This window comes from Pseudophryne corroboree, chromosome 4 (genome assembly GCF_028390025.1).
Source record: "Pseudophryne corroboree isolate aPseCor3 chromosome 4, aPseCor3.hap2, whole genome shotgun sequence".
NCBI classification, from domain to species: Eukaryota; Metazoa; Chordata; class Amphibia; order Anura; family Myobatrachidae; genus Pseudophryne; species Pseudophryne corroboree.
In genome coordinates, this window is record NC_086447.1 from 543833119 (window position 1) to 543856447 (window position 23329).

Below are 23329 nucleotides of genomic sequence, written 5' to 3' on the forward strand. Positions count from 1 at the left end.
TGCGTGGGGTCCCCCCTCCTAAGCATAACCAGCCTCGGGCTCTTTGAGCCACTCCTGGTTGTAAAAATACGGGGGGAAAATTGACATGGGATCCCCCGTATTTTTAGAACCAGCACCGGGCTCTGCGTCCGGTCCTGGTGCAAAAAATATGGGGGACAAAAGACGTAGGGGTCCCCCGTATTTTTAACACCAGCACTGGGCTCCACGAGCTGGAGAGATAATTCCACAGCCGGGGGATACTTTTATATCGGTCCCTGTGGCCGTAGCATTACATCCCCAACTAGTCACCACTGGCCTGGGTACCCTGGAGGAGTGGGGACCCCTTAAATCAAGGGGTCCCCCCCTCCAGCCACCCAAGGGCCAGGGGTGAAGCCCGAGGCTGTCCCCCCCCCCATCCAAGGGCTGCGGATGGGGGGCTGATAGCCTTGTGTCAAAGAAAAGAATATTGTTTTTTGCAGCAGAACTACAAGTCCCAGCAAGCCTCCCCCGCAAGCTGGTACTTGGAGAACCACAAGTACCAGCATGCGGGGGGGGAATGGGCCCGCTGGTACCTGTAGTTCTACTACAAAAAAATACCCAAATAAAAACAGTACACACACACATTGAAAGTAAAACTTTATTACATACATGCCGACACACACATACTTACCTATGTTGACACGAGGTTCGGTCCACTTCTCCAAGTAGAATCCACGGTGTACCTGAAAATAAAATTATACTCACCAAAATACAGTGTAGATCGGTCCTCTTCTGAGCTTGTAATCCACGTACTTGGCAAAAAAACAAACCGCATTTACCCGGACCATGCACTGAAAGGGGTCCCATGTTTACACATGGGACCCTTTCCTTGAATGCCGGGACCCCCTGTGACTCACTCGCTGCTGACCGCGTGTAACCTCACTGCTGACCGCAAAGTTCCCACCATTGAAGATAATGGAGCGGCTGTGCAATGCGCTGTCTGACAGCTCAGACACGCATAGCCAATCAGGAGAGTGCCACGACGTGGCGCTCCCTGATTGGCTGAAGGGACCCTCTGTGACAGGAGTCACAGGGGGTCCCGGCATTCGGGGAAAGGGGTCCCATGTGTAAACATGGGACCCCTTTCAGTGCATGGTCCGGGTAAATGCGTTTTGTTTTTTTTGCCAAGTACGTGGATTACAAGCTCAGAAGAGGACCAATCTACACTGTATTTTGGTGAGTATAATTTTATTTTCAGGTACACCGTGGATTCTACTTGGAGAAGTGGACCGAACCTCGTGTCAACATAGGTAAGTATGTGTGTGTCGGCATGTATGTAATAAAGTTTTACTTTCACGGTGTGTGTGTACTGTTTTTATTTGGGTATTTTTTGTTGTAGAACTACAGGTACCAGCGGGCCCGTTTCCCCCCGCATGCTGGTACTTGTGGTTCTCCAAGTACCAGCTTGCGGGGGAGGCTTGCTGGGACTTGTAGTTCTGCTGCAAAAAACAATATTCTTTTCTTTGACACAAGGCTATCAGCCCCCCATCCGCAGCCCTTGGATAGGGGGACAGCCTCGGGCTTAAACCCTGGCCCTTGGGTGGCTGGAGGGGGGGACCCCTTGATTTAAGGGGTCCCCACTCCTCCAGGGTACCCCGGCCAGGGGTGACTAGTTGGAGATGTAATGCCACGGCCGCAGGGACCGATATAAAAGTGTCCCCCGGCTGTGGCATTATCTATCCAGCTAGTGGAGCCCGGTGCTGGTGTTAAAAATACGGGAGACCCCTACGTCTTTTGTCACCCGTATTTTTTGCACCAGGACCAGACGCAGAGCCTGGGGCTGGTTCTAAAAATACGGGGGATCCCCTGTCAATTTTTCCCCTGTATTTTTACAACCAGGACCGGCTCAAAGAGCCCGAGGCTGGTTATGCTTAGGAGGGGGGACCCCACGCAATTTTTTTCAGGGTTTTTTAACCATTTTTGTGCCGTCCGAAAAGTCGAATCCAGGACGCACTTATCCGTCAATTGGTCCATTTTCCGACAGCGGGACTGTCGAATCCGTTTTTAATTGAATATGTCGAATTCCGGCACCCGCCGGCCGGGATTCGACGGTCGAATTGTGTCGAATTTAAAAACGGGCGAAAAAAAGGCGCAATTCGTCCGGAATTGCATATACCCCTATATCTAATACAGGGAGAACCCCAGACACAGATGTACAAAACAGAGAGTAATCTAGAGACCACAATACAATAGTGGAGGCATCCTAGTGGCTGTGATTCAATACATAAAAACATCCTACACAGACACCACCCTAGGGACTGCTATAAAAGATAGTGGACATACTATTATACCGAGCACATTCTAGTAGGAATTCAAAACGAGATGCAGTCAGGAACCCAACAGTCAGAATACTAACAAGGGGATCTTGACGGTCAGATTCCCGATGGATCCCAGTGGTAAGTACTGGAGTTAGAGTTAGGGCTAGCACTAGGGGAGAGAGTTAGGCTGTGGGGGTGGGGAGAGGTAGGGATAGGCTGTGGGCAGGGGAGTGGAAGGTTAGGGTTAGGATGCAGGAGGAGATGGTTAGGATTAGGATGTGAGAGGGGTGGTTTAGGGTTGGGTGTAGGAATAGGGGTAAGGTTAAAATACCCTTGGATGCTGCTGCAGGTAGCTGTAGACTGTCGGGATTCTCAATGGTGGGATTTTGTACCCAACTTATTAAAAAGGTTATTTTTTACTCAAAACAAGGCAAAATATTAAAAACTTGATAAAAAATGATATGTGAATGTGAATAAAGAATAAATAATTTATTTTAAGAATATAATAATCTGTAATACATTCTATTGTGGCAGATATAATGAATGTCAGAAGTAGATACATATTTCCTTAGGCTGTGTATCTCAATTTGAGGGAATGAAATACTGTATCAACATTTCCATCAGGGAAGTATCTCCTGTGTATACATGCTATAGTAGAAAGTAGGTAATTTAGTAATCTTCTATTTCTATAATTGTCAACAAGCAGATTGAAGGCTATAATAATAATAATAATAATAATACTTAAAAACTTGTACATTTACTGATTTTCTTCAAATGAGAACATCTTTCCTGACATGTTAGATAAGCGGACACAAAGAGTACTGAATATCACACTTTTGCTTGTGATTTTGCAGTGGTTGAGTATAGTAACCTAACCGGTTTCTTACAATAATTAAATTACTGTGTGTTTTGGTAAACTCCCATTAGCTTCTTTAAATCAAATTACTAATAATATATATATATCCATAATCAGTGTATTAAGCTCCGGATTGCTGATGCCAGTTACCTGTCCTATTGCTGTCTATCCTGCTTGTTTAAAATAGCAGCAGCTCCTGTCAGTGTCTGGTCTCACCACAGAGTACTGTCCAGCCTGCCTCCACACTGATGTTCCCTCGAAAAACTGGCCTATGGGTGCCGCCATGTTGGATGCAGTCACCTGTCCGCATTCAGCCACTCACAGTGCTATCCTTGCTCAGCTGACCTTAGTGTAATTGAAAAACACTCAGCCTTCCTGGATCATCTGCTGGTCCCACGTGGTCTGCAGACTACTCAGCCTCCTCTGTCTAGCCTTGAAGTCAGCAGCCCTCCAATTACAGTCTGGCTAAGCACTCCAGTCCCAGCTGGATAAGCACTTTGGTTCTAGCCTGGCTAAGCTCTCTGATTCCAGCCCGGCTAAGCACTCCAGTTCCAGTCTGGCAAAGTAATTCAGTTCCAGTCTGGTCAAGCACTCCAGTCCCAGTCTGAGTCAGTATCTGGTCCCAGTCCGGTCAGGTATTCCAGTTCCAGTCCGGTCAGCTACTATATTCTGGTTCCAGTTTGGTCAAGTTTTCCAGTCCCAGTCCTGTCAAGTATACCAGTTCCAATACAGTCATGTATTCCAGTTCCAGTCTGGTTAACTATTCCAGTTCCAGTCCAGCTAAATATTTCGGTTTAATATCTGGTTCCATTCTGGTCAGCCATTCTAGTCCTAGTCCAGCTCAGTATTTAATTCCAGTCTATCTTACTGGTTCCCTGGCCTAATGGATCCTGCCAGCAATCAGTCCTAAGTTACTAACTATCCACTCACATGGACAATATCAAGTCTCACTCAGAGGTTCTAGAGTTTCCATTGCTTCCACACCAGTCACCTCTGCACAAGTTTCAAACTCTGCATCCTGCCTTACCTGCCAATACCTGCCATTTTTGATGGGGACCCAAAATTATGCAGAGGATTTTTAAACCAGTGTGATATTCACTTTGAATTACTGCCTAATAATTTTCCTGCAGAGAAGAAAAAAGTGTCATATATTATTTTACCTTTTATAGGAACACGCCTTAGCCTGGGTATCTCCATTATGGTTAAGATCTGATCCTCTATTAACCTCACACTTCATGTTCTTCGCAGATTTTCTCCAAATCTTCGATGAACCTGGCAGAATCTAAGGTGGAATGAAAATGCCCTGTTCACCACCTTCTGGAGTGGCTTGTCTGTTAAAATTAAAGATGAATCAGACATTCATGATCTGCCTTCAACTTTCAATGAATTACAGATGTGTCCTTATACATTCGCATCACAGGAAAAGATTCCCGGCACAGCGTAGCATTTATGGGTACGAACGGATCCAGAGAACTGGTGTGCATATGCAGGCAGCGGAAGTAAGATTCCTGGATTCTTCCTGAGGCTATGGGCATGGGTAGCAGGCAGGTATGATCCTGCTACCCGCGGTTTAGTCCGGTGTACTCGGTGCCATTCTCGGGTGCATGCATAAGCTACGCACCCACAAATTTTTGCAGAACAAATGACTACAATGGCTTGGCATTGCCACGATCATGGAAACACCATGCATGCAGCCCTTTTCAGCAAAGATGTGTGAGGACACATCTGTAGTTTCACTTTGTACTAAGAATGACTTACGAATACATGAACGTGCTCTGGAGAAGATAGGGTCAAACATCGCCACCACCTTCTCCATTAAGAGACAAACCAATGCAAGTTCATTGTTCCCATTTAAGTCAAGAAGAATGTCAGAGACATCTTTTGGGAAATCTTTGCCTCTACTGTGCTGGTCTAGGACATTCATTTGATTCCTGTCCTAAGCACTCAGGAAATGCTTACTCCTAACCTGTGAAGCAGAAGCCAGGTGTCATACAGCCGCCGCGGCCCCCGTTCTTGCCTCTCCGGGGGTGCTGGATCTCCGGGTGGCTGTCTTCGCTGGCGGTCTCCGGCTCCCGGCGCTCCATCCAGCGCTCGTGGTGTGGACGTCGCGGGTATGGGTGACGTCATCAAGCGCTCCCCAATCAGACGCTGGCGGGAAGTTCAAATTCAGACGCCGGGCAGAGCTCCGGCGCCTGAGTATCATCTATTCTGCCTACAGAAGTTGTGATCTCCAGTGCTCCCGCATTCCTGTGGTTTCCAGCCCTCCCAGACGGACTCCAAGCGCCTCAGCGCCTCCAAGCACCTCAGTGCCTCCAAGCACCTCAGTGCCTCCAAGCACCTCAGCGCCTCCAAGCGCCTCAGTGTCTCCAAGCGCCTCAGTGCCTCCAAGCGCCTCAGCGCCTCCAAGCACCTCAGTGCCTCCAAGCGCCTCAGCGCCTCCAAGCACCTCAGTGCCTCCAAGCGCCTCAGTGCCTCCAAGCACTTCAGCGCCTCCCTGCACCTCAGTGCCTCCAAGCACTTCAGCGCCTACAAGCACCTCAGTGTCTCCAAGCCCCCAGTGCACTTTAGCACAGTTTGTGCCTCCAGCACCTGGTATTCTTCACTGATTCATCAGCGCCTTTCAAGTGCTGTCTTTCAGGAGACCTTCAGCGTCCACGCGTGCCTCCTGTCTGCCGACCTAATCCTGCATGAGGAAAACTTACATTCGGCCATCTCTGCTGCAGTCCAGTTGCGGTTCCTCTTCCCGGTCACCGGAAGAAACCCAGAGTCCACACCACTCCCAAACCAGGTCAGTGATAGTATACTCAGGCCTCATGGACCCGGGGGATCGAAACACGGACTCAAGTGCCATCCAGAATTTGGCTTCCCGAGTGCAAAGTCAGGAAGCAGCACAGGGCCAAGTGATGCAGTATCTCCAGGAGTTGTCCGGTCGTTTGGATCAGATTCAAGCATCCTTAGCTTCTGTAATTCCGGCCCCAGTTCCCGTAGCCTCACCAGTTGCCGCTCCCAGCAATGTTCAACCATCGGCTGGTATCAATCCGCGTCTTCAACTCCCTACTCCTTCCCGTTATAATGGGAATCCTAAAAATTGTCGCACATCATTTTCCCACAGACCGGTCCAAGGTGGCATATATTATTTCTTTGCTTGAGGGATCTGCATTGGATTGGGTGTCTCCACTATGGCAACGATCTGATTCATTGGTTTCCAATTATACTGAATTCATTACGTCTCTCCGAAGAATTTTCGACGAGCCCAGCAGGATGACCACGGCCTCTTCCGACTTGCTACGCATCCTTCAGGGCTCCCGATCCGTGGGCCAGTACGTGGTTCATTTTCAGACCATTGCTTCTGAACTTCACTGGAATAATGACGCCCTGAAAGCAGCTTCCTGGAACGGTCTCTCTGATTGCCTGAAGGACGAGTTGGTCACTAGGGAACTCCCGGATTCGTTAGAGGAACTGACTTCTCTCTGCGTCAAGGTGGATCTCCGGATGCAGGAACGTGGAGGTGAACGTAGTCGATCGGAGCGTTCCAGGTTCCGGCTTCCTTCCTCTAGGCAAGCAGTGGTACCAAGTCCGGACGAACCCATGCAGATTAACCGGTCCCGATTGTCTCCGGAAGAACGACAGCGTCGTCATGAGGGCAAGCTCTGTCTGTACTGCGGGGCCGTAGATCACTTTATCAAATCCTGCAAGTCCCGTCCGGGAAACGGGCAGGCCTAGCTTGTTCCGGAGGAGTCAAGTTGGGGGTCACAACTAAATCTTCTCCGACTTTGGATTGTTTGCTTCCTGTGTCCTTAATCACCAAGTCAGTTTCCAAGTCTTGTGAGGCCCTGATGGATTCCGGAGCTGCGGGGAACTTCGTTTCTTCTTCCTGTGTCCAAAGCATGGCTTTAAAGGTACGGCCTATCGAGCGGCCTATTTCGTTAACGGCTATCAATGGTACTAGTATCTCCAAGGGTCTCATAACGTGGCGCACGGAGCCAGTTAAGATGCAGGTCGGAGCTCTACATCAAGAATGTCTGGAATTCTTGGTGATTCCGGAAATGCATCATGATCTGGTCCTCGGAATGCCTTGGCTCAAAGTTCATAATCCCCACATTGATTGGAAGTCTTCGCAAATTCTGTCTTGGAGTTCTATTTGTCACGCTAATTGTCTCACTCCCGTCTGCCCGCTCCGTGTCTCTTCTAAGTCGGATGAAGAGCATATTCCGGAGGCGTATCAAGAGCTTAAGGATGTGTTTTCGGAACAGGCGGCTGACCAGTTACCACCCCATAGGCCTTGGGACTGCCCCATTGACCTTATCCCAGGGAAGATGCCGCCCCGTGGCCGCACATATCCTCTGTCACTTCCTGAGACCCAAGCTATGTCGGACTATATTAAGTCCAATCTGCTCAAAGGATTAATTTGCCCCTCTATCTCCCCGGCTGGAGCAGGCTTCTTTTTCGTGAAGAAGAAGGATGGGGGGTTGAGACCATGTATCGACTACCGAAGCTTAAACGATATCACCATCAAGAATAAATACCCCTTGCCACTAATCACAAAGTTATTTGATAGGGTTCGTGGCGCCCGCGTTTTCTCCAAGCTCGATTTGAGGGGGGCCTATAATCTTATACGCATCCGAGAAGGGGATGAATGGAAGACCACCTTCAATACCAGGGATGGGCATTATGAATATCTGGTGATGCCGTTTGGCCTTAGTAATGCCCCTGCCGTCTTCCAGGGATTCGTCAACGAAATCTTCCGAGACATGTTATATCGAAGTGTTGTGGTATATTTAGACGACATACAGATTTTTTTCAAAGATCTTGCTGAACACAGGACACAGGTCAAAGAGGTGCTCCACCGTTTACGAAAGAATCATCTCTATGCTAAGATCTCCAAATGTACCTTCGAAGTAACATCAATTCCGTTCCTCGGTTATATCATCTCGGGGACGGAACTTCGCATGGACCCGGAGAAACTTTCTGCCATTCGTGACTGGAATCAGCCTCTCTCTTTGAAAGCAATACAAAGATTCCTGGGCTTTGCGAACTATTACAGGAAATTCATTAGGGGTTTCTCTACTATAGTTGCACCCATTACCGCCTTGACCAGAAAGGGCTCCAACCCGGGTTTGTGGTCTCCCGAAGCCATGGAAGCTTTCACCTACTTGAAATCAGCTTTTATGTCAGCCCCGGTACTTCAACAACCAAATTTCGAAGAACCTTTTTTCCTGGAAGTTGATGCATCCTCGGTCGGAGTCGGAGCCGTTCTCTCCCAGTACTCCTCGGATAAGAAATTGCATCCGTGTGGCTTCCACTCTCGAAAGTTCTCCCCGGCCGAACGGAATTATACTATTGGAGGTATCTTTTAGAAGGGGCCAAACATGTGATTACTATTTACACCGATCACAAAAATTTGTTGTACATTAAAACCGCACAGTGTTTGAATCCTTGTCAAGCTAGATGGGCGCTTTTCTTCACTCGATTTTCTTTTGTTATCAAGTACCGGGCCGGGACTTTCAATACTAAAGCTGATGCACTCTCTCGTTCACAAACTCCCACAGATGAAGAGAATTCTTCTGAACGGAATTTAATTCTGAATCCAATTTCTGTTTCCGCTGCTTCCACTACTCCGGGCTCTCCCCCTGGGAGAATGTCTGTACCAACTAAATTCCGACCGAAAATACTGCAGTGGGCTCACATCTCCAAGTTCTCTGGTCATCCTGGCGTCCAGAAGATGCTCAAGTTTCTACAAAGATCTTACTGGTGGGACACCATGAGGAAGGATGTACAGGATTACATTCATTCTTGTCCACAGTGTACCCAGCATAAATCTCCTCGTCTACCTCCTGCCGGGTTGCTTCACCCTCTGCCCATTCCTATGAAACCCTGGACTCATATTTCCATGGACTTCATTACCGAATTGCCCTGTTCCAAGGGTTACAATACCATCTGGGTGATTGTTGACCGCTTTTCAAAGATGGCGCACTGCGTTCCATTGACAGGTCTGCCGACAGCTCCCAAGTTGGCATTATTGTTCATCCGGGAACACTTTCGGTTGCATGGTTTACCTCAAGAAATAGTCTCTGATCGAGGGGTACAGTTCATCGCAAGGTTTTGGAGAGCCCTCTGCTCAGCCTTACAAATTACACTTAAATTTTCATCTGCCTATCATCCCCAGACGAATGGACAAACGGAACGAGTCAACCAAGATCTAGAGACTTTCCTCCGCCTTTATCTCTCCCCTTCACAGGACAACTGGGTGGAGTTGTTACCTTGGGCGGAGTTTGCCCATAACCATTCATTTCATTCTTCCACTGGCGAGTCTCCATTCTTCATCAACTATGGGTTCCACCCACGAGTTCCGGAATTACCAATTTTTCCGACAGAAGAGGTACCAGCTGTGATTTCCACTCTACTACACTTCAGGCAAATTTGGAATAAGATTCATGCTAGTCTTAAAAAGGTTTCTGTCCGATACAAGTTCTTCGCGGATAAGAAACGGCGAGCCGCTCCTCAATACAAGGTTGGTGATAGGGTATGGCTTTCCACACGCAATCTCCAGTTAAAGGTGCCCACTATGAAGTTTGCTCCAAGATTCATCGGTCCTTATCCTGTGCTACAAGTCCTGAATCCTGTGGTCTGCAAGTTGGGTTTACCTTCTCACCTACGTATACCAAATGCCTTCCATGTTTCTCTTCTTCGTCCTCTCGTCCTTAATCGTTTTCATTCAAAGTCTTCTAGCCCCACCTCAGTAGAAATTGAAACCGGAACAGACTTCGAGATCAAAACTATTCTAGACTCTCGTTACCATCACAAGAATCTGCAATATCTGGTGGAATGGAAAGGTTATGGTCCTGAGGAGAGAAGTTGGATAAAGGCTTCTGAGGTCTCAGCTCCTCGACTAATCCGGATTTTCCATTCTAGACATCCTACGAAACCAGGAAAGTGTCCAGAGGCCGCTCCTAGAGGAGGGGGTACTGTCATACAGCCGCCGCGGCCCCCGTACTTGCCTCTCCGGGGGTGCTGGATCTCCGGTTGGCTGTCTTCGCTGGCGGTCTCCGGCTCCCGGCGCTCCATCCAGCGCTCGTGGTGTGGAATTCGCGGGTGCAGTGACTTCATCAAGCGCTCCCCAATCAGACGCTGGCGGGAAGTTCAAATTCAAACGCCGGGCAGAGCTCCGGCGCCTGAGTATCATCTATTCTGCCTACAGAAGTTGTGATCTCCAGTGCTCCCGCATTCCTGTGTTTTCCAGCCCTCCCAGATGGACGCCAAGCGCCTCAGCGCCTCCAAGCGCCTCTGTGCCTCCAAGCACCTCAGTGCCTCCAAGCGCCTCAGTGCCTCCAAGCGCCTCAGCGCCTCCAAGCGCCTCAGCGCCTCCAAGCGCCTCAGCGCCTCCAAGCGCCTCAGCGCCTCCAAGCACTTCAGCGCCTCCCTGCACCTCAGTGCCTCCAAGCACTTCAGCGCCTACAAGCACCTCAGTATCTCCAAGCCCCCAGTGCACTTTAGCACAGTTTGTGCCTCCAGCACCTGGTATTCTTCACTGATTCATCAGCGCCTTTCAAGTTCTGTCTTTCAGGAGACCTTCAGCGTCCACGCGTGCCTCCTGTCTGCCGACCTAATCCTGCATGAGGAAAACTTACATTCGGCCATCTCTGCTGCGGTCCAGTTGCGGTTCCTCTTCCCGGTCACCGGAAGAAACCCCGAGTCCACAACACTCCCAAACCAGGTCAGTGATACCAGGTTAGGGGTACTTACGTTTTCTCCTTAAAGGACTGACTGTCTGCTCACCTTGTGCATGCTCAGATTACCAAGAACTTTTCTACCCTTTCAGATTCTCCTGCTGCAGTAACTTTCATTACCACTGTTATGTTCAGGGGTTCATGTCTCCAACCAATTATACTCCTTCAAACCACTGACTCTTCAATGAAGGAGAATAGAGTATCAAAGTCTGACAGTCTGCTTACTGCAAAATAACACAGGCTCCAGCCTGGCTTGGCTGGTTTCCACAGCTTCCCAAATGCAGTGTCAGAGTTTGGTGATCTTTCCTGTCTTCTATAGCTGTAGACATTGGCCTCCTGGGCCTTGCCCCCAGTGGCTTCTAAGATCACACTAGTCTCTGACTCATTCTCACCTGGACTGTCTGACTGCTAGAACCCCAGCTGGGTTCTCTCTCCACAAGCAGCCGCTAGGTGTGTTCACACACCTTTTCTCCTCTGTGTGGGTGGATTGCTCCAGCCACACACAATCTCACCTGCTTTCCAGCATACTGCCACACTGAATATATGCAAGAAAATCTTGAGAAGGAATTTATCGCCTTTGTAAAAAATAACAACAGGGGTCTCCATCCTTGCATCAATTACAGAGGCTTGAATGACATCTACCACTAATCACTGAATTATTTGATTGTGTGTGAGGAGCTACGATTTTCACTAAGCTTACAGCTTAATAAGACTTTGTAAAGGAGATGAGTGGAAAACAGTGTTTAATATGTGAGATGGGCACTATGAGTACTTTGTCATGCCCTTTGGTTTGAGCAACACACCAGCTGTATTTCAGCATTATGTGAATTACATTTTTCATTGTTTTCTCTATAAAATGGTTGTAGTCTACCTGGTTGACATACTAATTTTTTTCAAGAATATGGAATTTCATTATTCTCATGATAAAGAGGTACACTCACACCTTCAAGCTAATCAACTGTTTTGCAAAATTGAAACATGTACCTTTGACGTTCCTGCCATTACTTTTCTAGGTTACATTAATTCCAGGACTGATTTGCAGATGGACCCTGAGTAAACTGAAGGCAATTTTTAGTTGGCCACTTCCTACTACACTCAATGTAATGCTTCCTGGGGTTTGTTGTTACCTGAAAAATTCTCCACTCATATTGCTCTTATAACTACTTTTGCCCAAAAGAGAGCTAATCCCTCCAACTGGTCATAAGAAGTCAAAACAGCTATTCAGAATATTAAAGAACTTTTTGTTACTGCTCTCTCAAGGCCATTTATTTTAGAGGTTGATGCATCAGCCATTGGAGTCGGTGCAGTGTTATTATAATTATTCAAAGATGGATATATCCACCCACCCATGTGGTTATTTCTCTTGCAAATTCATCCCAGCTAAGAACTACAAATTGGAGGCCATGACCATTTGCCCATTAATTTAGCTCTAGATGAATGGTGATACCTATTGGAGGGTGCTAAATATCCTATTTCTGTTCTCACGGATCATAAAAATCTTTTGTATTTAAAATAAGCACAATGTCTCAACCCAAGGCAAGCAAGATGGGCTTTGTTCTTTTCCAAGTTTGACTTCAAAGTGATCTACCATCCAGGAGTCCAAAATGGAAAAGAAAATGTTCTTTCTCGTTCCATGAATCAAGATGAGGATCTTTGTCTCTCCAAAAAAAGTCCCATTATCAATCCTGTATCTTTCGCACTTACTCACATCTCATCTGCTTCGCCTCCTGGGAAACTTTTGTTGAGCCATGCCCTTCATAAGAAATTACTCCACTGGACTCATGCCTAACAGTTTACTGGTCATCGAGGTGAACAAAAGCCATTCAAATTTATTCAGAGATCCTATTGGTAGCCCACTCTCAGACATACATTCAAGATTTTATTGCCTCTTTTTCTTTGTGTACACATCATAAGATTCTTTGTTAAACTTCTACAGGATATCTCCAACCATTGTCAGTTCCTCTCTAGCCTTGGTCACATCTGTCAATGGATTTTATAACAGACCTGCCGAATTCTATGGGATTTAATACAATTTGGGGTGCAGTGGACTAATTTTTCAAAATGGCTCATTTCATTACTGTTACTGGTCTACCCTCAGCTGCTAAGTTGACTCAACTCTTCATTCTGGAAGTATTTTGGCTCCATGGATTTCCATCCGAAATCATATCTGACTGAGGTATTCAGTTTGTGGTCAAGTTTTGCGGTCCTTATGTTCAGCTCTTCAAATAACTGTCAAGTTCTCCTCTGCCTACCATCCTCAAACTAACAGACTAACCAAGAGGGTGAATCAGGATTTGGAAACTTTCCTCTGTCTCTTTGTCTCCTCTTCTCAATATGTCTGGTATGAACTTCTGTTGTAAGCAGAATTCTCCCATGACAGTTTGTATCACTCTTCTTTGGGTTCTACTCCCTTCTACATGGTCTATGGACTACATCCAAGGGTACCTGAATTCCAGCCTCTCCCTCCAACAGACATTCCCACAGCTGGTTCTAATATTTGGTAGTTCACTAAAAATTTGGACTAAAGGGGGTAATTCAGAGTTGATCGCAGCAGCAAAGTTTTTAGCAGTTGGGCAAAATCATGTGCACTGTGGGGGGGTTGCAGATATAACATTTGCAGAGAGAGTTAGATTTGGGTGGGTTATTCTGTTTCTGTGCAGGGTAAATACTGGCTGCTTTATTTTTACACTGCAATTTAGATTTCAGATTGAACACCCCACATCCAAATCTAACTCTCTCTGCATATGTTATATCTGCCTCCCCCCTGCAGTGCACATGGTTTTGCCCAACTCCTAACAAATTTGCTGCTACAATCAACTCTGAATTGGGTCCACAGTCAGCTCATCTCTCTTGAAAGCCTCCTCCAACTACAAAAAGTTTGCTGACCATAAATGATGTGTGGTGCCTGTTCTCCAGCAAGGAGATTGTGTATGGCTCTCTACTTGCATTATGAAATTTGCTTCTCACTATATTGGGCCTTTTGTTATTGAGTGCCTCATTAATCCAGTAGTTTGCTAATTCAAGCATCATCCATTTTTAATGCTAAACTCATTTCACAACTCACTACTCAAACCATTGGTGCTGAATCAATTCCATTATTCACTCCTTAAGACTCCTAAAGTTCAAACTCAGAGAGGAGTAAAGTATGAATTACAGAAGATACTGGATTCGTGGAGTTGCCATGGTACAATATTTCATTGACTGTATAGGTTACATCCTGAAGAACGAGCTTTGATCAACTCCACTGGCATACATGCTTCTTGCCTAGTCCCTATTTTTCACGCAAAGTGTCCTTTAAAGACAAAGAGGTGCTTAGAGTCCACCCACAAAGGGGAGGGGGGGGTTGGGGAGATACTGTCATGTTCTGGATTGCTGATGCCAGTTACCTGCCCCATCACTGTCTCTCCTATTTTTCTAAAATAGCAGTAGCCACTGCCAGTGTCAGGCCACACCACAGAGTACTGTCCAGGCCTCCTCCACACAGGCATTACCCACAAAACTGCCATATGGGTGCATCATTTTGGATGCAGTCACTTGTCCACATACAGCCACTCACAGTTCTGTCCTCGCTAAGCTGACCTCAGTATCCAATTGGAGAACATCCAGCCCTATAAAAGGACTTCCTGAAGCATCAGCTGGTTGTAAGTGCAATGTTGTTATTCCAAATGCCAACCTGGTTCTATGCAATCTGCAAGCTACGCAGACTCCTCTGTCTATTCCCTGCAGTCAGCAGGACTCTGAATCCAGCCCTGCCAAGCACTCCGGTTCCAGCCCAGCTAAGCACTCCAGTTCCAGTCCAGCTAAGCACTCCAGTTCCAGCCTGACTAAGCACTCTGGTTCCAGCCCAGCTAAGCACTCCAGTCCCAGTCTGGCTAAGTAGACTGGTTCAAGTCTGGCCAAGCATTCTGGTCCCAATCCAACTAAGTAATCCGGTTTCAGTCTGGTCAAGCATTCCAGTCCCAGTCGAACTTAGTACCCTGTCTCAGTATGGTCAAGTATACCAGTTCCAGTCTGGTCAGGCATTCTGGTCCCACTCCAGCTCAGCATCCGATTCCAGTCTGGCCCCCCTTATTGGTTCCCTGCCAATTATTTCATTACTCAATTCTTATTCAAAGCTGTTCCAGTTCCCAACTACTGTATATCTATTCCATCAAAAGCCTCCTCTCTCCTCTGCACTCAGCTATTTAGCCCTTACCAGCTCTTTTTTCTCCATTAGAAGGAATACTACCAAGCAGATCATTGTCTGGCATGTAGCCCTTATTCCAGCTCCTGGCACCAACCCTGCCTGGGTACATACAAAGCCCCTGGCATGACACAGTCTTATTTGTTAAAGTGAAACTAAATAAGTTAGTTCCCAAAGTTATATTACAATTTTTCACCATGTGCTGTTACATCTTTTCTAGAGAACATGCCCATGGATGTTGTTCACTGGGTTGTATATAAGGGGACCATTTAAGTGAAGATTACTTCTAGGTGAATCCGCTACGTAAGGTTCCAGTGCTAAAGAATAAAGACTTAACAATATCTGAGAGCACTGTCATGCTGCTTTATATGGTAAACATGTTTAAGACCCCTGCTCACTGGTATCCATCAGACATTAAAAAGCGTGCCCAGGTTATTGAATATCTTGCTTGGCAGCATTTAAGTACATGTCCACTTGTATCAAAGCTATTTTGGATCAAGAGGATATCCCGATTTGGATTGAAGCTTTGAAATGTGAAAAAATTTACGGAAAATAACTCTTGTATTGTTTATAGCAGAAGATTGAGAATCATGCTGTCTGAATAGGGGAGTATTGGTTCATTTTCATTTGATTGTGGAATTTTATATTTAATACCCTGCATTGTTTACCCACCACTGGTGCGCAGGAATACTCTTCTTTATTTTTTAACATTATGAATGTGGTGTGCAAATTGGATACTGGAACTTTAGCAATTATAACTAACTCTATAAAACCACATCTACTGGGATAAACTAGTGTTCTTTATGTGCATAATGCATTTAGATTTGTGCCGGAAAATGCGTCCAACTATACATCAGCCTCGTAAGCTTTTTCCATAACCATATTGTATACTTTTTACTGCAGTATATGCATTTTCATGACATGATTAGTTTGACCGTATATTGGCACCTACAACAAATACTATTAATAAAGGTACAGAGACCTTTTAGAAATATATATATATATATATATATATATATAATTAGTGTAATTGGCGCCTTGGGGTTGTTATAACACCTCTATTTTTGTGACAGAATGACCTAATGTCAAATAAAATCTTGTTTAGAAAAACAAACAATATGTTCCAATACGCAAAATGTATTAAAATTTATAAAAGATCATCTGATACTGTATTGATATAACTGTCCATAAAACATTTCAACCACCACTAACATCCAGTGGTGGTCCACATAAGAGCAGATGTACAAATATTTCTTTTGCGAACTCCTCCTTCAAGGATTGTAAGTTGGAGGTCATATCACAACAAATTTGATAACCAACGCATTTCATCTCTCACAGAGACTTCATCAGGGGTATATCTTATTCGAGTAATTAGCCTCAAACAATCAATGGATTAATTTGCTCTCGGATATTAACATCGGTAAAAAGTGGATCATCCACTATGAGTACAAAGCCAATAATGCCTGGCCAATCAGGAGGGATAAAAGTGTGGAAATTATGGAATAAAAAACCCACTGGAGATTCATATATTTCACAATAGTGTGGTGTGGTGTGCTGTGCTGTGTGTCCCAGTATCCCAGTATATCAATTTAAGAATAAACAAACAGTGATTGTGGCTGTCAATCATAAAATATGTGGACAAACAGAAGCAAATCTTGTTCCTCACCACACAATAGAACCTGAGGATGACATATAAACACAATTTGCTTAATTTAATATTTCCTTACAAATTTCTCAATAAGAAACTTTTGGCGTAGGGGTGCCGTGATAAAAATTCTGATACTCCAGGGCGCTGTGACTCAAAAACCCCTGGACTAGAGGTTTCCCTAGTCAAGAACTGGTGAATTTTGCTAAGACCTACATCCCTGAAGAGAGAACATGACTCTGTTGAAAGCTGCTTTAAAAAATGTTTAAAGAGGTGAGATTACAGTACACTGTGTTAAATACTTCACTATTCTTTGTGCAGTAAGTTCAGTTTAAGCCACCTGCAAGTGTTTACATCCTTAGCAATCACACATTTATACAGTTTAGACAGTTTGCCTGACACATCATGATAAATGCATGTTTACCCAGTACTCTAAGGTTTAAAATGCAGTTCTTTATGACACAGTGCAGCTGTTTGCAATAAGCAAAAATATTATCACTAAAACAAATTGTTTAATTCTTTGTAATGTTTCCTAAGAAGTGTCAAACCACACATGACACTGTTCGACAGTCATTTCTGATAACTAATTTCAATGTTAAGGGCCCTCATCCCGAGTTGTTCGCTCGCTAGCTGCTTTTAGCAGCATTGCACATGCTAGGCCGCCGCCCTCTGGGAGTGTATCTTCGCTTAGCAGAATTGCGAACGAAAGATTAGCAGAATTGTGAATAAATAATTTTTAGCAGTTTCTGAGTAGCTCGAGACTTACTCCTACACTGCGATCAGCTCAGCCCGTTTCGTTCCTGGTTTGATGTCACAAACACGCCCTGCGTTCGGCCAGCCACTCCCCCGTTTCTCCAGACACTCCCGCGTTTTATCCTGGCACGCCTGTATTTTTCCGCACACTCCCAGAAAAGGTCAGTTTCCGCCCAGAAACACCCACTTCCTGTCAATCACACTCCGATCACTTCAACGATGAAAAATTCTTCATTCGGACATGAGTAAATCTGCTAAGTTTTGTGTTAAATTATTTAGCGCATGCGCACTGCGTACCATGTGCATGCGCATTTTTTGCTTAATCGCTCCGTTGCGAAAGTCGGCAACGAGCGAACAACTCGGAATGACCCCCAAAGTGCAGAAAAAAATCATTACCTAGGCTGTGTTTTGGGAGTGAAAATATGTACTGGAAAAATATATATCTTTCTAACACATGAAAAGGTTACTTTTTATTTATTTATTTATTTATTTATTTATTTTAAAGATTTTTCACATCTGAAAACTTGTGACACATCTATATTGCTATACAGTACTTACAAGCCCACCAACTTCTAACTGAGATGGAGTTTTGGTTTTCACTGTTCTTGCTACAGGCTGGCTGGTTAGATGAGTCTTTCAACCGATCTAGTTTAGGTAGAAAATAGAACTGAATTGTTACTGATATTTTTAGATGTGAGAAAATAGTAAACTTATTTGAAAATAATTATTTTATGCTAAGGTGACTGTGCTACCTTATATTATCCTTTTGTCAGAATGTCTATATCATGCTTGGAGCAATATATGACCAGAAGACCAAATTGTTGATTTGTGAGAGTTAAAAATTAACAGCACATATCCTAAAAGACTGTTCTTTTTGTGAAAAATGATTTATCATTATCAAGATCATCATTTATTTACAGGGAACTACAGAGTCCATAGTTCCGCTATTACAAATACAGTATACATACATGAATGCTGAAAACATAACATGAATACAATACAAATGAGTGACCTGAGAAGTAATAGGTGAGCCTGGGGAGGACAGTCAAATAAGCCAAAGTGGTGGAGGGTGTCAAGGAGAAAAGGGTGATTAACAGTGTTGAAAGTAGGGGAGAGTTGATAGAGGATGTAAGGAGAGAAATGGCCCTTTGATTTTGTCAACAGTAGATTATCATGAGCAACGTCTGTAGACTAAAGTAACATAGTACATATTACAATACTTTTAGATCACCATTAAACTAAACACTGGATTTTAAGTTTATGGAAGGAAGAAATAGTCTTGGAAGAAGAAAAGATTGATACCATTTTTCCAGCAGCCAATAGAAGTTGTCAATTTGAAGGCTGAGAAACCATACTGCAGGCAATGGATCTCAAATATTAAACATACACATCACACTGGCTTTCACTTAAAAATAATCACTGTTTAAAGGGCTGATTCTGACTAGAGTGCACGGACACTCGTGTTTTAGTTTAGTTGGTTTCAAGTAATCTAAAACTAAATATAGTTTAGTTGGTTTCAACTTTCAAGTAATCTACAACTAAATCCAAATATGAACCAAAATACTTTAGGATGGTTTTGCCAAAACCACCCTCAGAGTTTTGTTTTTTTCAGTTCTGGCAAAACCATCCTTAAGTATTTTGGTTCAGATTTGGATTTGGTTTTAGATTACTTGAAAATTGATAAAACAGCTAAAATCATGTAATCTAGACCTATTTCTGTACCTACAGTATTATTAACCTCAACGAAATTCATCTATCATCGTTTCCAGTAATTTCCTGTAAATTTTTGCCACACTATCCTTGTGAAATGGCCCCTGAAATTGTGAGGGAGGGACTTGCAAGAAATTCAAAACCCAAGATTCAGATCTTAAATTCGAGTTTCAACACAAGGGAAGCTTTGAATAGGGATTCGGTTCAGCTTGGATCCCCTAAATTCAAGTGAGTTCAGATTTCTAATAAAATCAAACCGCAGATATCTAATTCTGAGTCACATGCTGCTGCAACCGATTTAGCGTGTTTTGCCAATGTAGCCTCTGCGACTTCATGCTAATACTAGTAAAAGGTCTTCCCCTGGTGTACAAGTGTGCGACTGAATGTGAAATGACTGAGACACCCACCTTGTGCATCTTTAGATGCAACCATCGAGACTTGCACCAGCCCCATACTAGGTACTATGTAAGTGACTAAGTGTCCGAGTTTGAAATTAGTAATGCAACACACCCGTAACACTCCCACAACACATCCAAAATTTCTCAGACCGTGCATCTCAATCATTATTGCGACCCCTGTGCATATCAGAATCAGCTTTATTGGCCAGGTGTACTCACGTACACTAGGAATTTTTTGCGGTACAGTGCATCGTCAAGCAGCAACATGAAGGGGGAATACATAGCATAAGAAGGGGGAAAAACGTAGCATACATTACAAACGTTACACGTATGAGTTCATACTGCACATTGCAACTGTACGATAGACTCGACATATTAGACATATTATACATGTTAGACTTTTTATATATAGTTCAGCTGGTGGACAGTTAGTGGGAAGAAGCTTTCAATGGATCTGGTCGACTTCGCAGGAATGGACCTGTAGCGTCTGCCTGATGGAAGCGGTTCAAACAGTTTGTGACCTGGGTGCTACATATCTGCATATACACCATGGGATGCATGTTCTGTGTGACTATATCATACCTCCCAACTTTGTCCTCATTGGAAGAGGGACACACATGCGTCGAGGACCTGTGATCGCGAGCCACGCCCCGTTTTCATCACTAAGGGGGCATGCCCAGCATTCTGTGAGCTGCTGGCATGCCCCCTCTCCCTCTGTCTCCAGTGAATAGATGCTGTACGCATGCGCACAGCGTCTATTCACCGCTGCTCTGCTAAGCATGGCAGCGAGAGACAGAGCCTCCCAACTGTGCCCCTTCCCCCCCTCCCCCCCACCGTGGGACCCAGCTGCCCGCTGGTGGGACAGCGGGACAGTCCCCAAAAATGGGACTGTCCCATGAAAATCGGGACAGTTGGGAGGTATGCTATATATACTTAGATGCATACACATTTGAATAACATTAGTCTTTTGTGCAAATACCAGCATTGCCAATGACTCAGAATCAGCCCTAAATCCCGCAACAACAAAAATCGAGAAAATCTAAATATGTAGAATATTACTGACAGAGGATGAATAACAAAAACATACATACAGTACAGTATCTATGCTCTATTAAATATTTTAACAACATGTTATTCAAATCAATATTTGCACCATCAACTAATAGAACAATTAATATATATTTAGTTGTAAAGTTGCTAGTTCTTGCATGCTTAAATTTAATAAATACAAAGTTAATAGGTAAATTAAGAAACAAAGATAGATCCTTATAAATATAAATAAGACCTGAGACAATAAGGTGCCCCTAAGATCCCTAAATCTTATTTAGTCTCAGAGATCTCCAAGTTATTCATGTAGTATTACCTGTACGAAACTGCCATCCATTTTGCAAAGGCAATCCCCAAAGTATGTTCTCTTTGTTGCCTGGTTCTTTCATATCCAAAAATGGTGCTGTGACATCTAATAGTATTTTATACATCCCCATCCTTCCCAGATAATCCCAGGGGTTGATTACAACCTTGTCATTGAGAATGCTGAAATCACTCAGATTCCCTGGAACAAGGTCCCACATTGGTGGGTAACCAGCAATATTATTTGTTACTTTAGAATCAGCACTGCTTAATCCCAATATTAGAGGCAAAAGCAATAATGCAGCCACTGCCTGGGATGATATCATTTTTAGAACAAGGTACGGGCAGCTCTGAGACCCAGTTCTTTAAATACCTACTGCTCTGTACTCTGATCTATTAGCAATGACATATGCTGCTTTCCCATGGGTTTTTTTTTTAAAGCTGCAAAGGCAAACTAAAATGTGAAAGTCAAATAAAGTTTACTCAATATATTTGCATTCTGACAAAGGAAACCAATACAAATGTTCCAGCTTAATTTGCTGAGCAATAATAAGTGATGCGTTGTACTTAATGTTCACAATGTTTGTTCTAAAATATCCTGTTATTATCTGATGATATATAAAGTGGCTATGCAAAATTTATGATGCTTACTCATAGAATATAAATTGTTTTCACAATGTAATGTACTGATTGTGCTCATCTGTAAAGCTATTGTGGTCACAACCTTGAATTATGCAAGTTTACTATTCTGCAAATGGAGCAATGGGACACATTCAAAATGCAGAGAAAAAGTCAAGCACTGAAATAATGCAGATTCTGTAGGTAACATGCGGCCTCCCTCCCAAAGAGGCATTATTTTAGTATTATGATAAACTTACCTCCCAATTGTCATTGACATGGAGACAAAGCCCTGACCTAGAGGGGCAGCAACCCATATTTGGGGCTGCAACACCGAAAACTAAAATGTTGGCAGAATATCCCTCTCTCCTACCTTTTCTTGCAGATTTGATTACCTGGTGCTGCTTGAAAGAATCTTTGAGCTTGTATGAATCCTTGAATGTTGGTGCTCTGTTTGGAAAATGTCTAGCAAGCAGTGAGGGCCTTTCCACAAACCAGCTCAACATTAAATCAACAGCAAGCATGTTTATAAATAGACCTCATTATCTGCCACTAGCCCCTATTTAATAATATGGTTAAGTATCCCTTATCCAAAATGCTTGGGATCAGAAGTATTTTGGATATTGGATTTTTCCGTATTTTGGAATAGTTGCATACCATGAAATATAATGGCGATGGGACCTAAGTCTAAGTACAGAATGCATGTATGCTTCATATACACCTTATACACACAGTCTGAAGGTCATTTTAGCCAATATTTTTAATAACTTTGTGCATCAAACAAAGGGGGTCATTCCGAGTTGTTCGCTCGCAAGTGGATTTTAGCAGATTTGCTCATGCTAAGCCGCCGCCTACTGGGAGTGAATCTTAGCATCTTAAAATTGCGAACGATGTATTCGCAATATTGCGATTACACACCTCGTAGCAGTTTCTGAGTAGCTCCAGACTTACTCGGCATCTGCGATCATTTCACTGCTTGTCGTTCCTGGTTTGACGTCACAAACACACCCAGCGTTCGCCCATACACTCCCCCGTTTCTCCGGCCACTCCTGCGTTTTTCCGGAAACGGTAGCGTTTTTTCCCACACGCCCATAAAACGGCCTGTTTCCGCCCAGTAACACCCATTTCCTGTCAATCACATTACGATCGCCAGAACGATGAAAATGCCGTGAGTAAAATTCCTAAGTGCATAGCAAATTTACTTGGCGCAGTCGCAGTGCGGACATTGCGCATGCGCATTAAGCGGAAAATCGCTGCGATGCGAAGATTTTTACCGAGCGAACAACTCGGAATGACCCCCAAAGTGTGTGTACATTCACACAATTCATTTATATTTCATATACACCTTATACAGACAGCCTAAAAGTAATTTAATACAATATTTTTAATAACTGTGTGTATTAAACAAAGTTTGTATACACTGAGCCATCAGAAAACAAAGGATTCACTATCTCACTCTCACTCAAAAAATTCCTTTTTTTGGAATATTCCGTATTTCGGAATATTTGGATATGGGTTACTCAACCTGTAATGAGTGTTTTAAGGATTATAGGTCCTGTCCAATTATATTCCCTATTATACTGCGGACCCCCACCCCTCAATCCATTTCAAGCCCGCTGCAATTTCCTCATCATTCTATGACTTCTAGCCCACTGTAATATCTACACCAATACAACCTACTCTCAGAACCCTAACTCTTGATTCTCCTCCCCTCAGCCCACTATTGTACCCCAACACCTGTATTCCCCTCAGCCAAAGTAAATGTTCCCACTGCTTCTAGCCAGGGGCGTAGCGAGGGTGGAACAAGTGGAGT

General features: G+C 44.2%; 1 protein-coding gene across 1 annotated transcript in view; it reads right to left on the minus strand.

Moving 5' to 3' along the window:
- The window catches only part of C4H6orf58 (chromosome 4 C6orf58 homolog), a 138282-nt gene extending 117058 nt beyond the window's left edge, over positions 1 to 21224 (minus strand). The window contains exons 1-2 of the mRNA XM_063919344.1: positions 20912 to 21224; positions 17999 to 18085 (exon numbers count right to left, since the gene is read on the minus strand). Coding sequence (XP_063775414.1) covers positions 17999 to 18085; positions 20912 to 21224 — 400 coding nt within the window. The remainder of the gene's footprint in view (positions 1 to 17998; positions 18086 to 20911) is intronic.
- Positions 21225 to 23329: the final 2105 nt, after the last annotated feature.